Here is a 16699-nt window from a genome sequence, read left to right as displayed (position 1 = left end):
GTCTCTGCACAGCACTAGGAACCCTAACTAAGACAGTCAGGAAGCAGAACTGCGACGGGAAAGTTTAGCATACAGAATATTTTGGGGTGTCATGGCAAGCAGTTACATTCTCAGCATTTGGAACACTGAGGCAGGAAAATGGCAAGTTCAGGGCCAATCTGGGCTGTAATAGTGAGACCTTGCCTCAAACAAACAAAAGAATTATAAATAAATGATTTGAATGCTTTAGCCACAAAAAAAGTTCCAGATATCAGGATTGGCCACCGCCCCTAAAGCTGAGTTAGGACTCAGATTTACTTGAAAGAATGCGACAGCTTAGTCACTCACGTTCCTCAGCAGTGGAATGTCATCTTCAGTGTCAGGTGGAGCTCCTGGAACTGAGGGCTGTGGCAAGCGTGCTGTGCTGGGCTCTAACAAAGCCAGACTGACATCCCATGTGACCTGCTTGAGGAATGCCTGCCTGTCTTTCCCAGCCCTGCTGGAAGGGATCAAAGACTTTTGAAAGACATGTCAGTACAGGACTCAGGCACCAGCCACACATTCTCAGTGAGACACAAGGCACACAAGAAGCTGCAAGACACACAGGCGGTCCAGTGTTTATGAGACAGTTGCTATGGAAACCGAGCGCTGGAGAAAGACTGCTGTGCCATAGCTCAGCCCTAGAGAAAGCAGCATCAGGTCAAGGTGTGGTGTGTGCCAAGATGTCCAAGCGTCAGAAATCTGTGCTTGCAAATGCGGGATACGGTCTGGATTTTGGTTGTTGGGAGAGGAGGCATGGTAAGGGGGGCGCTCTTTGTTCCTGACATCCATGTAAGGCAGGGGACCACCAGGATGTCCCCATCTACAGGCCCAGCAAAACTGCAACCAAAGACAAGAGAAACGAAAGCTCAGCAGGACCAGAACCAGGCGGAGCAGAGCCTTCCTCTTACCGTGTTCCTCCAGCGCCCTCTGTTGACCAAGCTTCATATCATGCTCTGAGCCCATGATCAGTCTTAAAGAAGATGCTGGAAGAAAAGCAATAAAGTGACCCACAGACTGAGAGCCAATGTGGGAGCAAAGGAGGGTTCAATAAAAGGCTTGGAAATTTCTTTCTAGAAGACCCATGAAAGATCATGTCCCCGATGAAAACAGATTAATTAATGTGAGTGTATTGTCATCTATGCAACAGTCTGGCCCAGAGAGAAGTTACTCGGATTCGGGAGAATCATTGAAGATGACCATGAACTCTATCAGGTGATGACACCGATTGCAGCTGCCATATCAAGTACATCTTTCTTGGAGCAACTCAGTATGGCTCTTGGTATTTGGTATGAAGCCAGCGTCCTGACCCTTTTTCCATACAAGGTATATCAGTCAAAAGAAGGGTTTCAAGCCGTCCTTGGTTACAAAAGGAAAACCTGTGCCCTGCAGAATCCCAGGGCTCATACTTGTGGAGTAGGCAGTTTTATATTTGTGAACATGAGCCCTCTAATGTCAGAGTCAAGCTGCATCTCACATGGTTACTCCCCCTAAAAAAAGACCTGATTCTCGGAGGCCTATTTGTATATCAGAGGTAACATACTGGATATCACCCGTGGAGTTACCCATAGGGACCAGAGCTTGTCAAGGCTCCGAAACAAGCCCACGCTGCAGTCCGTGCTGTTCTGTTTGGCACTTGTGACCTGGCCCGTTGAGACTCAGTGTCTGTGCAAACGATGGTGCTTGCCTCTAGCCAGGCCAGTGGAAGGACTCATCTCAGAGTCAAAAGATTTATTCATTTATTTATTTATTTATTTTTGAGACAGAGTCTCACTCTGTAGACCAGGCTGTACTTGATCTCAGAGATGCTCCTGCCTCTGCCTCCCCAGTACTGGGATTGATTGTATGTTACCAATTCAAGAGTTTTTAAAATTATCGTTTGATTTTATGTATATGACTGTTGTGCCTGCATGTATGTCTGTGTACCACTTTCTTGTGGAGATGAGAAGATGAGGCTTCCTGGAGTTAGAGTTACAGATGGTTGTGAGTGACCATGTGGGTGTTGGGAATGGAACTCAGTTCCCCTGAAAGAGCAGCCAATGCTCCTAACTGCTGAGCCATCTCTCCAATGCTCTCTCCTTTAAAAATATTCATGTATTTTATTTTTTGTATATAAACTTTTTGTCGTTATGTGTGTGCCTTGTGCCTTTGGTGGCCAGAAGAGGGTCTTAGGTCTCTTGGAATTGGAGTTGCAGGCAGTTGTGAGCTACTATATAGGAGCTGGGAACCAAACCCATGTCCTCTGGAATAGGAATAAGAGCTCTTAACCACTGAGCCATCTCTGCAGCACCAACCCCAAGCCCATTTTATAATGATAGCCCTTAACTTAATGTCAGCTGGAGCCATTATCACCCTGAGATTGGCTTGGTCTTTCGCTACTTCCTTGTTGCTAGTTGCTGAAATAGTACCGACAGAAGCAGCTTAGGGAGGCATTGTCCCTGCTCACGGTTTCAGTCCGACCTGGTGGCGAGTGTGGGAGTGTGGCAAAGCTGATGGCAGGAGATGCTTGCAGCAAAGGCTTTTCACATGTCCGTAGGTCAGGAAAGCAGAGCTAGCCGGGCAGTGGCGCTGCACGCCTTTAACCCGGTTTAATCCCAGCGCTCGGGAGGCAGAGGCAGGCGGATCTCTGAGTTTGAAGCCAGCCTGGTCTACAGAGTGAGTTCCACAGGACAGGCTCCAAAGCTACAGAGAAGCCCTGTCTCAATAAACCCAAAAAGAAAGAAAGAGGGAGGGAGGGAAGGGGAGAAGGAGGGAGAGAGAGAACCAAAGAAAGAGAGAGAAAGAAAGGAAAGGAAAGGAAAGGAAAGGAAAGGAAAGGAAAGGAAAGGAAAGGAAAGGAAAGGAAAGGAAGCAGAGCTAGGCTGGAGGCCGGATATTCTTGAAAGCTTGTCTTTGGAGGCCTGTGATAGCCAACCAGACCTCATGTCCAAAGGATCCGTAGCCTCCCAAATAGTGCCGCTGGCTGGGGACCAATTGCTCAAACCATGAGCTGTGAGGGACTCTAACCAGAGCACAGAGCAGCCCCTGTGTGTCACAGCCCTTGTCATCTGCATATGAAGTGCCCGCTGTGTATTCTAGCCTGGCCTGGAGACGCGCCCTGCTTTGGAGTGGACTCTGGGGTGGGTCCAGCTGGAAGGCCGAGTCACTGACTGTCAGAGGTTATCTTTTCTGTTCCCTGCCCACCGTGAGATGAGGTTAGCAGGTCTGTGCCTCCGTACCGTGTACCCTTCCATGACACTCTGACTCAAGACAAATCCAGGAACAATAGTGACAGTGACTGTCGACTGTGAGACAATAAACGTTGTTTCTTCCTCCTCATCCTCATCTTCATTAAGACAGCATTTCTCTGTGTAGCCCTGGCTGTCGTGGAGCTCCCTCTGTAGACCAGGCTGGCCTCGAACTCAGAGATCCCCCTGCCTCTGCCTCCTCAGTGGTGGCATTAAAGGACTGTGACACCACCGCCCAGCTAAGCTTTTCTTCTTTTAAGTTGTTTTTCTCAGGAATTTTGTCACAGCATCAAAAACCCAACCACTAAAGTCTGTTAATTTTTTTTTTAAATTACGATTGTGTGCATGTGTGTTTACCACATTGTTGTATGAAGATCAGAGGACAGCTTAAGGGAGGTGTTTCTCTCCGTCTACTGTGTGGGTCCCAGGATTGAACTCAGGTCCATAGGCTTGGTGGCAAGCACCTTTGCCCACCGACTCTGGCCCTGGCTTTTATTTTTTTCCTCACTTTATTGCTTCTTAGTAGCCAGAATAGGAAATGAGGTTGTTTCAACACAGGCAGGTGGCTCAGGACAGTCTTGTCATTTCCAGTGGACTAACTTCTCACTCTGGTAGGGTTGTTAGGACAAAGTACCACACACAGTTTAGTGGCTTCTATAGCAGAAACTTATTTTTGTTGTTGTTTATAAGACAAACATTTCATAAATTGGTTAGCGGGGATGTGTAATTCATGGTACAAAACTGTTATGAGGGGCGGCCACAGAATGGTGAAGGTAGATGCTGAAAATGTCATCACCTCCTTCGTCTTTTGTTACAGATTCTGTCACTTTTCTCTGCCTCCTTCCTTACAGCTTTAGAGGCGATGTATGTCTTCCTTTGTTGTCAGACTTTCTTTTGGGACCACCAGCTCCCATATAACAACACAGAGACTTTTTGTTAATTATAAATGCTCAGCCTTTAGCTTAGGCTGTTCCCCAACTGGCTCTTATAACTTAAATTAACCTGTTCCTAGTCATCTACATTCTGCCATGTGGCTTGTTACCCCTCCTCCATATTGTACGTCTGACTTCCTCGGTGTCCTGCTGGCGTCTCTGCCTCTTTTCATCCCAGAATTCCTATCTCTGCCCAGAAGTCCCGCCACTGCTCTCATGCCTAGCTATTGGCCATTCAGCTCTTATTAAACCAATTAGGTATTTCAGGCAGGTAAGGTAAATCAGCAACACAGTCACAATCACTAGTGTGATACAGTATCCCATAGCATTCCTTCAGTTATCTCACCAGCCCAGCTGAGCTCTCGTTCAAGAGCTCCGTCTTTAACCTCACCCCTGTGATGTCAGTCACCCTGTGATGTCAGTCACCCCTGCAACTTCTTGCGCTCTGTCACAGCAGGTCGTTTCTTTCAGCTGAAGCCTTTGAACGCCATCTTTGCAGCTTGCCTGCCTTTGCCAATGGCACAGCCCCAATAACCATATGAAACACTGGAGGGGTCAACCATATAGAGCTGTAAGACCCCTAACATGGAACTTGCCCAAAGGTCTAAGAACACTGTAGTGTGTACAAGCCTGTATGGCTGGTTGTTCCGTCTGTGAGATGTTCTAGAGGATTCTTACAGCCAAAGTTAGATCTAAAGTTGGCAGTGTTTTCTCCTGTTATGTCTGCTAACAAATGAATATCTGCCAACAAACCTATTTATATATAATTCCAGCACGTTGGTTAGCATTAGAAAATCGTTTATTGGAGCCTCCTCCATGGAGTTTGGAAAGGACTAGCTTTTCTACCCCAAGGCAACGCTCTCTTTCCTTATGCTTCTCATAGCTGTACTGAGTCCCACGGCCTTCACGCCATACTCAACTTGAAACTGTCAGGAGAGTGTAGAGGCCAACCAGCTATACCTAGTACCATTGGAGCTCACGGTGCCAACCCAGAGGCCTCAGAGGGCTTCCGTCTGAAGTGCCCTGCACAGCTCTGAAGACTAGACGTCTGAGAAAGGTCTGAGCATGTTGGTTTCTTCAGAGGCTCTCTCCTTAGCTGTTCTCTCACATCTTCCCACGGTCTGCCTTGGCGTGCTCTGTGTGCAGATTTCCTCAGCAATCATGTAGGATTAGAGCTGACCCTAAAGACTTTTTAATTCAGTTGTCAATTATTAAAGACCCTCTATCCAAATTATCTGAAATACTAGGAGTTAGGACTTCAACATGTGAGTCTGAGGGGAAGGTTCTGTTCAGTCCCCGACAATGAGAACTGAACAGATTTGCAGACATTATCCTACTGCAGGACCAAGAGCAGCCTTGCCCACGGGGCTTCGGGGACAAGGAGCACTTTCTGTGGGAGGGCCAGCATGTGCAGCTCCCCTCCATGTCCCGGAAAGAGAGCAACTTAGCTGGCTTCCCCGAGGCTGCTTGTGTTGAGAGTCGGTGTTGGCTTGTTGTTTTGGGGGAAGGCTAAAGGAGTCCTAACCACCCCCTTCCTGCACCCCCAGCCATCTGTTTCTCACAGGTCTCCCCTCGCAAACCTTGGAACTTGGGAAAACAGGGCAGAACGGAAATAGAATCCCCTTTTAGGGGAGAAATGAAGGCAAGATAGGTATGAAGAAGTGTCATTCCTCCCCCCCCAGCCGTCCTGGTTTCCTCAGTCAGTCAGGAGGAGGCCTTTGGACTTCCCTCTGAACAACAGGGAGTCTTAGGACTGAGGCAGCTGTGTTCTCTCCAGCTGAGCTGCTGTGTGGTGAAGCAGTGCGTGTGTTTTCTCTCGCTGTTTACTGGACTGCCAGAAGCTAGGCTTTTATTTGTTTGCTTGTTTGTTTGTTTGTTTGTATGTGCGCTGGTGGTTTGCCCTCATGTGTTTCTGGGTGAGGGTGTTGGGTCCCCTGGAACTGGAGTTATAGACAGCTGTGAGTTGAGTTGCCATGTGGGTGCTAAGAATTGAACCCAGGTCCTCTGGAAGATCCGTCAGTGCTCCTAACCACTGAGTCATCTCTCCAGCCCCTGGAGTGCACACCTTTAATCCCCAGTGCTTCAGAAGCAGAGGCAGACTTTTGTGTGTGTGTGTATGTATGTATGTATCCTTTGAAAATTGCATTCTCTGGTCTTCAAGTTTCTGAAGAAAATATTCTTAACTTCTGAGCCATCTCTAGCCTCAGTTTGGTTTTTGAGGCAGGATCTTGTTATGTTGCTTAAGTCGGCACCCAAGTCCTGAGCTCAAGGGATATGCCTGTTTCATGCGAATATGCAGTGTGTATCGGTCATAAGTCACACCCACCCACCACCTCCTTGTGCCCCAATCCCCCAGCTCCTCCTTGTGCCCCACCCATAACCCTCCAACTTCATGTTTATTTATTTATTTTCTTACTAACGACCCCGAGTTCAGGTAGTGCGGCCCATACAGACATGGGTGTGACCATCCACTGAGGCATGAACAACCTACGGGCAGCCATGTCCTCAGAGAATGACTGTCCCTTATCAGCCATGAGCTGCCAATAGTTTGTCCACCTCTCCCAGCCATGCTGGAATGGTACTTATCTTTTTATTTACTGGGTTTTGAGACAGGGTTTCTGTAGCCCTGGCTGTCCTGGAACTCACTCTGTAGTCCAGGCTGGCCTGGAGCTCAGAGATCCTCCTCACCTACCTCTGCCTCCCTCTGGGATTAAAGGTGTGTGCTCCCGCCCCCTGGCACCATGCTGAAGCACGCCCCACCCCCTGGCACCATGCTGGAGTATGCCCTGCCCCCTGGCACCATGCTGGGATTTTATTGGCTTGATCTTGTGCAGGTAGCTACAGCTGGTGTGCGTTCACGTGTGCATCATCCATGCCATGTGCAGATGCCCGCATTTTCTAGGTCTTCCTCCATCAGGGAGTGCTTGCGTTTATCCCTCCCCCCCCACCACAGTGGTTCTTGAGGTTTGATGGAAATTAATACAAGTGATTTATTCTCAGCTGCTCACTCACAGGAACTTATACTCTGCACTCTGACCAGTTGTGTCTCTGCCTTAACCACTACCACTACTAGAAACAGAAGCTTCTATGACTAAAGTTAAGAGCAAGAGAGCATCAGAAATGTCTGGGTATAAACATAAGTATTTACAGTGCAGTTTGTAAGATGCAATGGCAAGTCCATTTATTTAGCAAAACAACAGCAGGTGCGCCCCATCCCCAGCGCCTGTGATCGCCCTAGCAATGGGCTTTTGACCAGCTTTGAACCGCTCCTGCAGAGCAGGCCTAATGGCCGATCAGAACATGCTCAGTTACTACTGCAGGGTTCAGTGCTGGGTGAGTCTTGGCAGCGTTTACCCCTCAGCAGCCTGCGTAGCAGCTTTTGGCCAATGTAAGCTGGATAGCAGGGAGGGGACCCTCTGCACCTCCATGACACCTGATGTAGAAATTTGATGCCAGGATTAAAAATGGCACCTTAATTACACCTTTGAACTCTCTTTGCGGTGGTTCTTAGACAGTGGCTTTGTCCCAGGGGACAGGGCTCTCAGGGTGGGGGCACATCCTCAGAATGCTGCTGCAACACTAAGGAAGCTCACTTGCCCCAACCCTTGATAGAGCTGAGGCACAGACAAATACAGAGGAAGAAAATACGGAGGAAGACCCAGCACAGAACACAGCTGTTACAGCCTCTAGAGACCTCCGCCGGCTCCTCAGTTGGTGTGCACAGATCTGTAATGTTTACTCATCTTGAGACGTGATCTTACTCTGTGGCCTTGACTGATCTGGAACTGCAAAGATCCACCTGTGCCTGCCTCTCAGAGCGCTGTGATTAAAGGCGTGTGCCACCATACCTAGCCTAATTTGTATGTTTTTAAAAAGATTTATTTATTCATATGTATGAATGTTTTGTTCGAATATACAATAAGCGCACCGTGTTCATTCCTGATGTGCACAGACACCGGAGCAGGTGGGGTCCCCTGGAACTGGAGTTACAGATGACTGTAAGCCACCATGCGGGTGCTGGTGTTGATCCCCAGGTCCACTACAAGAGCAACACATGCTCTGAACTCCCGGTTTTGTGTGGCTTTCAAACAACTGTCTTGTGAGGCCAGAGCGTTGACTCAGTGGTTGAGCGTGCTGGTCTGCAAGAGGACCTGAGTTTGGTTCCCAGCACCCACGTAAGGTGCTTCACAAGCCTGTGATTCCAGTTCCAAGGGATCCTACACCCTCTTCGGGCCCCCACAGGCACATGGTATGCACACACACACGAAAATATTTTGCAAGTTTTAAAAACTGGGCGTGGCGGCATATACCTTTATTTCTAGAAGGCAGAGGCTTTTTTTTTTTTTTTTAAAAAAAGCTTTGTAACCCCAAGAGGTAGGGCATGCTCCTCGGTCCAGCACTCAGGAGGTAGGAGGCGCGATCAGGAGTTCAAGGTCATCCTTAGCTACGTAGTGTTGTAAGGTCAGCCTGGAATATACAAGATCTATCTTAAAGACAAAACTTGAAACACACAAAGGTGGTATAGCGTATGGAATCCTGTGAACTTACACCTGAACTTTACTAGTTAGTGATTCACAGACACTAAGTCATATCTCATATCATAATTTGAAAAGATTTTTTAAATTTATAATTTTTTTCTTTTTAATTGTTGGGGTTTTTTTTCTTTCTTTTTTTTTTTTTTCAAGACAGGGTTTCTCTGTAGCCCCAGCTGTCCTGGAACTCGCTCTGTAAACCAGGCTGTTCTCGAGCTCACAAAGACCTGCCTACCTCTTCCTTCTGAGTGCTGGGATCAAAGGTGTGTGCCACCATGCCTGGCCTCCTATGCTTTTGAGGACATCATATAAGCCTTTTGCCATTTTTTTAAAGTTTATTTTTGCTATGTGTGGTGATTGTTTTGCCATGGATGTCGGGTCCTCTGGAACTGGAGTTACAGACGGTCCTGAGCTGTCAAGTGGGTGCTGGGAATTGAACCCGGGTCCTCTGAAGGAGCAGTCAGTGCACTTAACCACTGAGTCATCTCTCTAGCCCCGCCTTTTGCCATTTTTAATTAGGGTGTTTGATTTTCTTATTGAACTTTAGTTCTTTCTTTTTCTGGCAGGGCTGGGAATGGAACTGAGCCTCAGTGTGCCAGACAAGCCCTCTGCCGTGGGCGACATCCTCGGCCCCGGATGCTCTTGAAGTATTGTGGATGAGGTCCCTCATTGAACCCAGGACTGTTCTTTCAGGATTTGGAGCTCAGTAATTTTTTAAGCTTCCCAGGTTGAGAACTGTAGGGACAGTGACCATAATTAATGACCATCTTTATCTTTGTGTTGTTGCACTGAGCAGAGCATCCTTGAAATGCTTCCGCTTTCTGTGTCAGCAGGATGCTGCAGACGCATCTGTATTCTTTCTGTCTCAAGGAACTGAATCAGCTACCCGCTCTCGGCTCCTGTTGACTTCTGATAGATAGTATTAGTGGTGTTCGTTGAGGGGAGGAAACAGGACAGCCAAGGTTGACAGGTGGAAAATGTTTTAAGGTAACCCCTCTCTGCCTTCCCGAAGATCTGTGGACTCGCCCTCCACCCTGCGGCTGCTTCCATTCCTCCCGTCTTACAGCTGAGCAAGCTGAGACTGGACCAATGTGTGCCGCTGTCCAGGACTGCAGAGCGAGAAGTGCCAGGCCTAAGACTCAGCCCAAAGTGTCTGATTGCAGAAACCGCTCCTTCACCTCTCTAACCAGGCTGTCCTTGCACTTCTGTCTTCTGTCAGAATATAGAACTTAGGTTTAGTTGGTAGGGTGCCCTGGGATTCTTGCGGTGAGAGGAGGCACCCTTCATCTCATTGTCCTCCAATTTTCACACACGTGCCTTCACTCCTCTCCATTCACACAAAACAAATAAGTGAGATTTTTTTTTATTATTATTATGTTTGCTTTACTTTTGAGACAGGAACTCTCAGTGTAACTTGGCTGTTCTGGAACTCACTCTGTAGACCAGGCTGGCCTCGAACTCACAGAGATCTACCTGCCTCTGCGCCCCAAGTACTGAGATTACAGGCATGCACAATCATGCCTGGCTTTTTATTTAAAAAAGCCAGACTGTTGGTGCAAGTTTGTATGTAAGTGCTGCTGAGGAGGTGGGGACAGGTGGAGCCAGGGACTTACTGGAGCCAGACTAACCCGGTCTGGGGGCTGCAGGTTCAGTGAGAGATCCTGTTTCAAAATAAGGTGTAGGGTGATTGAGGAAGACACCCAAGGGTCCACCTTGGCCTCCTCTCCTCCTGCGCCTGCATACACAAACATGCGTGCACACACACAAACATGCACACACAAAAACATGCACGCACATGAACATGCTTACACACATGTGAACATGTGCACACACACGAACATGCACACACACAAACACAGGCTCCAGTTGTATTCTCTTTCTGCTTTCTCTGTTAGTTCTCCTATTGTCTTTCTGGCTTTGTGCAGGGTAAGGAGAAGAGCGACTATCGGTGTTTTCTTCTCTCCTTGCAGGACTCTGGAGTGAGGATAACAAGGAGAGCCCTCCAAGAGAAAGGCTTGAAAACAGAGCCCCTCAGGAGGCTTCTGCCCAGGAGAGGACTCCGGACAAACGTCCGGTCTGCTTCCACAGTGCCAGACACCAGAGCTCCAGGAGGTGGGAGCAAGGCCCAGAGGGCGCCCAGGACGATCCCACAGGGGAAGGGGAGGTGAGCGGGCCCATCCCGCAAGGTGAGGCCCTTAGGTCTTCTTTAGCTGCCCCAGGATCCACTCACCTCCTTGCACCGCTTCAGGGTGCAGAGAGCTTCAGAGGTGGATGCCTGCTGTGCGTACTTGGAGGTAGGCAGCCAGTCCTCCGCCTGTCCCTAACCCTAAATCTGGATCCATCTTGCTTGTTGTGGGTCCCAAACTGTGGGGCTTGGGGCAGGTCACAGACAACTAGCGCCTAAGGACGCCGCTGGGTGATGCCTAGAAGCAACTTGAGTATACAAAAGGATGGACCCCGGGTCGACTTGGCCACCTCTTCAAGCACCGGGGCAGCCATCCGCCAGCGGGCCAGGCATGGCCCCCAAGGTGGCACATTCGACCTTCGGAACCACAGGATCTACCCTGGTGAGCAGCCAGCAGTGTCTGAAGCATTGGGCAGTAGGTGCTAGGTGCTAGTTTGCAGTCTGCGAATGGTGTCCAAATCCATGCTTGTGTGGGAGCATACCCGTGTATAGACCGTACAGCTCCGGCAAGCACCCGGCAGCCTCCCCTCCCTCACAGGCCTGTGGACGCTAGGCCTGCCGATTAACCTTTGGCTCAAGAAGACACATGCCAACCTTGCCTGTCAGGCAAGGGGCACACATGAGCGATCTAGTGACCTCTCAGACCAGGCCACCACCTCCTGCTGGAGGACCCAAATCCAGGGATGGATGGAAACTTGTGGTCCAGCCCTGAGCCTGCCAAACCTACCTGGAAACGACCCGTTTTGAGAAACCCATGACAAACGAGCCATCTGAGTGGCTCCAAGGGCTTCTATCAACCTCTTGCCTCCTGACTTAACAACGTAGTGGGCCTGCCGTGCCAGGAAATGGCTCCCACTTGTTGAGGGCTTCCTCTACTACAGACTGCAGTTGTGGGAATTATTTAGTACAATATTCCAGTGTCATAGATCCTGTTAGTTTACATTTTACAGATATGGAAACTACATAGACAGGCGGTTGAAGAGCTTGCCCTAAGTCACACAGCCTGCCTGTGGCAGAACCAGCATTCCAACAGCTCCCTGCCTGCCCCCAGGCCCTGCTGGTACACCACTTCTCACATTGGGCTTGCTCTGGGGCTGAAGCTGTGAGGTTAAGGCATTCATTTATGGAGCACTCATTTTTCTCAGTGGAAATTCTATAGGACTTTTAACATTTAAAAAAATATTTTTTATTTATTTATTTTTTTCTGTCTCACTATGCAGCCTTTGCCTCCTGAGTGCTGGGACTCAAGGTGCGTAACACTACACCCAACTCAGGACATTTTTTTTTTAATAATAAAAAGAGCAGATGCCCTGTGAGAGGAAAGAATTTTGTGTCCGTAATGGAGATGCTATAGAAATATATGGTAAGGCCTGAGATTCCAGCTCAGCCCCCAGGCCCCTGGGTGACCTCTTTAGAGTCCTAATGCTGCAGGAAGGTCATCCCAGGCCCCACTCCCATGTGGAGGCTTCCCAGAAGCCACCAAAAGTGGCTTGTGCTATCCTGGGGAACTTCAAAAAGTAAAGATTTATTAGTTAAGACTTCTGAATTTCCAATGGGGCAGAAGTTTTCAAATTTCCAACAGATACTAATTTTCAGGAATTAGAAATGAAAACTAGGAATTCTGGGGAGATCCAGAAAAATCATCCTTTGTATTTTTTTTCGAACTCTCTGTACTTTAAAGACTAAGATGCTCGCAGTCAGTAGCAGTTTAAAAGAGCTTGCTGGCCATGGCGGGGGCGCACGACTTTAGTCCTCAGCAGAGGAAGGCAGAGGCAGGCGGGTCTTTCTGAGTTTGAGGCCAACCTGGTCTACAGAGCTAGTTCCAGGACAGCCAGGGCTACACAGAGAAACCCTGTCTCAAAAAAAAAAAAAAACAAAAAACAAAAACAAAAACAAAAAAAAAAAAACAAAGAAGAGCTCTAAGCCTTAAATATTCTAAAGGTGGAAACTGCCAGTGTGTGGCACTGGGTAGTATCTGAATAACACGATGTTTACAGATCCAGTTAGATTCATAGTAGCCACAATCATGAGTTGAAATTGCTGATACAAAAGCTTAGTTACAAATATATAATTTCTCAGAGCATCTTAGGATTTGCAGAAACTGTCCTATGCATGTGAGCACATTCATGTTTATCTTACTTGTGAGAGTCATCATCAAGAGCAGGGTCACAGAAGAGTGGACCGGGCAGCAGCAACCCAGATTCCGAGGATAGCCACCTAAACTCCATGTTAGTGTTTCCGGTTCCTGCTCTTTGACCTGATGCAGCGTTGGTTGTTAGAGGACAGCTAGTTACAATATGTTCTCTTTTCCCCGCAATTTATTTACTGATTGGTTTTGAGATTAAAACAAAGCAAAACAAAAAACAACCCCTCCCAGGTTTCCCAAAGAGTGTCAACAAGGAATTCTGAACAGAAACAGTCCTGTGGGCTGGGCAGCCATGATGAGCAAGTGTGCTGGTCCTTATGAAGCCCAGGCTTCGAAACTCCATGGAGTGGAACACCCCAGCTCCACCTGTCCCCGGCTGTGAGGCCTTGGCTGAACTACTTACCGCCCAGCTTCAGTTTAGTGGGTAGACTCATATCTAGGAAGGAATATTCTTGATTTTGTAAGGTAACATTGTGGAAAGGTTACCAGCATGGCTTTAGGGTCAGGCAGGCTGCTGTTCAAACTCTAGCTTCAGGGCTTCCTACCTCTTTGATTTGGGGCAAGTTCTAACCACTGGATTTTTCCCTTCTGTAAAATGGGGACGTGGATCTATTTCATAGGGCTGTGGTAAGTTTAAGTGAGGTCACGTATGAACTGCGTAGGCTGTACACGCTTGATCCACGTGGGCCAGGGTAGTCGTTACCCACTTATCTACCTCACCGGGCCGGTTGTGAGGATGAAGGGCGGCAGAGAATGCTGAGGACGCTGTCTAAGCTATGAGGTGACAGTAACTTGCCAGTCTTCCCTCTGGAGATGGGGAGATAGGAAGTTATGCCAGATGTCAACAGAATGCCCAAGGAGAGGGACGGGCATGCTTCTGGCCAGACGGTGTGGCCGGGCTGAAGGGGAGGGGCCAGTCTGGGCAGCCAGAGAACAGGTGCGCATGCCCTCCCTCGGGTGAGGGTTGCTCCAGTCAAGTGGGCAGTCCAGTGCGTACGTCGTAACCCTTGGGGACAGGGAGAAAACAGGTTCAGTTTTAAGAAGGATGCTAGCTGAGGGGCTAAAGGAGAGAAGTGTTTGCCCAGCGTGAGCAAGGGACATAGATTTCATATCTAGCACCTCAGGAAAAATATAAACAAACAAACAAACCAAAACCAACCAAACAAAGATCCTCTTCTTGGTTAAAGGTTTTGACCGAAGAACAGTGTTCCGTGGATGCATCCACAGTGTGCTTTTAAATAGGACTCGAAATTGCAGAAAGGACCGTGTGGGAATCGGTGAGAGGTGGCTGGGTGCACGTTTAGGAACTGTTTCCATTGGCTGGAAGCCAGCAGCCTCCTCCCGCGAGTGCAGAGTGCAGACCAAAGCAGCTCCGAGGGCCCTCTGAAGACGACGTCCCACGATCCTGGTAGTAGCTTCACACAGTAAACCCTCAGATTAGAGATGGGAGTGCCATGCTCACGCATGCTCTGTCAGGACAGGATCCAGGCCTTTCACCGGCACTGAGCTTCCTGCACCCACCAGCATCACACCGCTGATCCCGAGCAAGGAAGGAGTTAGTGCTGTGTCTAAGCACCCTCTCCTCCTGGCCTAGCAGCAACTCCTGATCTTGCTTTCACTCCTCCTCCTCCTTTCCCTGTAAGTCAGGATCCTCCGGGTGCCACCCTTAGACTTTCTTTAACAAACCATGAGGGTGCTCTCATTCACCAGACTGCCTCTCCGAACACAGTTGCACTCAGCTCCTTGCCTTCTGGGCATCTGGGCTCCCAGCTCACTCCAGCGTCATTCCCTCCACACGCCCCTCATGAGTTCCCATTCTTTAACCCCAGCCCTTCAGTTTCAAGCTGACTTGGCAAGTGGGCAGTCAATTCAGGGCTCCTTCAACGTCAGCGCCTCTTGATCAAACTCTTGGGACTAAGGGTTAAGGGCAGGGCTGAGAGTTGCCAATAGCTTGGAGCTGAACTTAGAGAGTGGGATTTGCCCTCTCATCACCTAGCTGGTTACTTGGTGCCCACGGCCGTGCCAGCTTCAGTAGCTAGTGCAGGAAATACACTCGTGAGCAGAACAGACCCAAACCCTGGCTTCAGGGAGCCTCCAGGCAACTGGGGAAGATAGGCTGGCATCCAGTTCTTCCTGAATACCAATCCTTAGCCTGGCATGGTGGCACACGCCTATAATGCTAGCCCTTTGGGAGGTAGAGGTAGGAGGATCAGGAGTTCAAGGTTAACTTTGGATACTTATCAAGTTAGAGGCCAGCCTGGGCTGCATAAGCCTCTGTCTCAAAAACAAACACAGTAACCCTGTAACCTGTGAAGTACGTGGAGAGTTCAGGGTACTGTGAAAGCCTAGGACATAGAGATGGGGTGTGTCAAGACAGCGCCAATGTGGGCCCGCAGTATGGAGAAGGGAGTTCTATGTAAAGGCAATAATAGACCCTCAAAGGGAGGAAGCGCTTGCTGTGTTGGGAAGCAGCAATGCTGTCCTTGTGGCTGAACTGAGCCTCAGTGGGGATGATGTCATAGACCTTACAGACCGTGTTGGTGTTAAAGTCTGATTTGGAAACAATTTCAGAATTCCCGGAAAGTCACGAGAGCGGTACAGACGAAGTCTGCATACTTTGACGGCGAACTCCCCAGTGTAAGCGTTTTGTTCGGCTTGACTTATCCCCGGCGTCTACCTGTACTGTGTCCTCGTACCTTGTAGTCTGAACTCGGAGAGTAAGTTACATACACCATGTCTGTTCACACTCACAATACAGTGGCTGTTTGCTAACGCCTCGCTCGCTTCCCTGAACTTCTCGCTGCTCAGACGGTGGCTCAAGCTCTCCTTGTTCGTTAGTGGCTCTCTCTAGTCACCTTTATTAGCGTCTCCCCTCTAGGACAAAATCAAGTCTACGAACGCTGTGGAGCATACGTTGTGGTTTCTTGCTTGTATCTTTTAATGTGGCATAGACTTTCTTTCCTTTGTTTGAATAGACAATTTCTCCTTTTGGGTCTGTCTGCTGTTTCTTTGTTACTGTGTATGTGCTATGCATTCATGGTTGGGAGAATGTGTAAGTGATTGTCCTTCCTCAGCGTCCCAGTGAAGGCACACAACATCTATCTGTTCCTCTGGTGATATTCAAAAAAAATTTTTTTGAGACAGTGTCTCTCTGTAGCCCTGGATGTCCTTGAGCTTGTTATGTAAACTTGAACTAATGTGCCTGTCTCCCGTGAGCTGGAATCAAAGGCATGCAAACTACATTTCTCTCTCTCTCTCTCTCTCTCTCTCTCTCTCTCTCTCTCTCTCTCTCTCCCTCACTCTCTCTCTCTCTCTTTGGCAGGGGTGGGGGGCAGTTTCGTGACAGGATTTCACTGTGTGTAGCTCTGGCTGGCCTCAAATTCACAGAGATCTGCCCGCCTCTGCATCCCAAGAGCTGGGATTAAAGGCATGCACCACCACAGCCTGGTCTACATGTTTTTTTTCAAGACAGGGTCTCACTATGTAGCTCTGACTGACCTGGAACTCGCTTTGTAGACCAGGCTGGCCTCTCGAGTGTTGGGTTTAAAGGCGTGTGCCACCACGCTCAGCTAGCAATATAATTTTTCAAAATTTGTCTTTAGGGCTGGAGAGTTGACTTAGTGGCTAAGAGCACTGGTTTCTCTTCGAGAGAACCCAGG

At 48.7% G+C, this 16699-nt stretch overlaps 1 protein-coding gene across 2 annotated transcripts in view; it reads left to right on the top strand.

Annotated features, from left to right (window-relative positions):
- The window catches only part of Bcl7c (BAF chromatin remodeling complex subunit BCL7C), a 35238-nt gene extending 18756 nt beyond the window's left edge, over window positions 1-16482 (top strand). Inside the window, exons 6-7 of one of the 2 annotated variants that reach the window (XM_050165872.1) lie at window positions 10680-10821; window positions 15612-16482. In XM_050165872.1, coding sequence (XP_050021829.1) covers window positions 10680-10821; window positions 15612-15661 — 192 coding nt within the window. In that variant the 3' untranslated portion in view covers window positions 15662-16482. Of the gene's footprint in view, window positions 1-10679 lie in introns of both variants that reach the window. The other variant, XM_050165871.1, reaches the window with a different exon arrangement.
- Window positions 16483-16699: the final 217 nt, after the last annotated feature.

This window comes from Alexandromys fortis, unplaced genomic scaffold (assembly GCF_014885135.2).
Source record: "Alexandromys fortis isolate MF-2015 unplaced genomic scaffold, M_Fortis_MF-2015_v1.1 scaffold_146, whole genome shotgun sequence".
NCBI lineage: Eukaryota > Metazoa > Chordata > Mammalia > Rodentia > Cricetidae > Alexandromys > Alexandromys fortis.
Note: the sequence above shows the minus strand (reverse complement) of the source record. Positions and strands in the feature narration are given on the sequence as shown.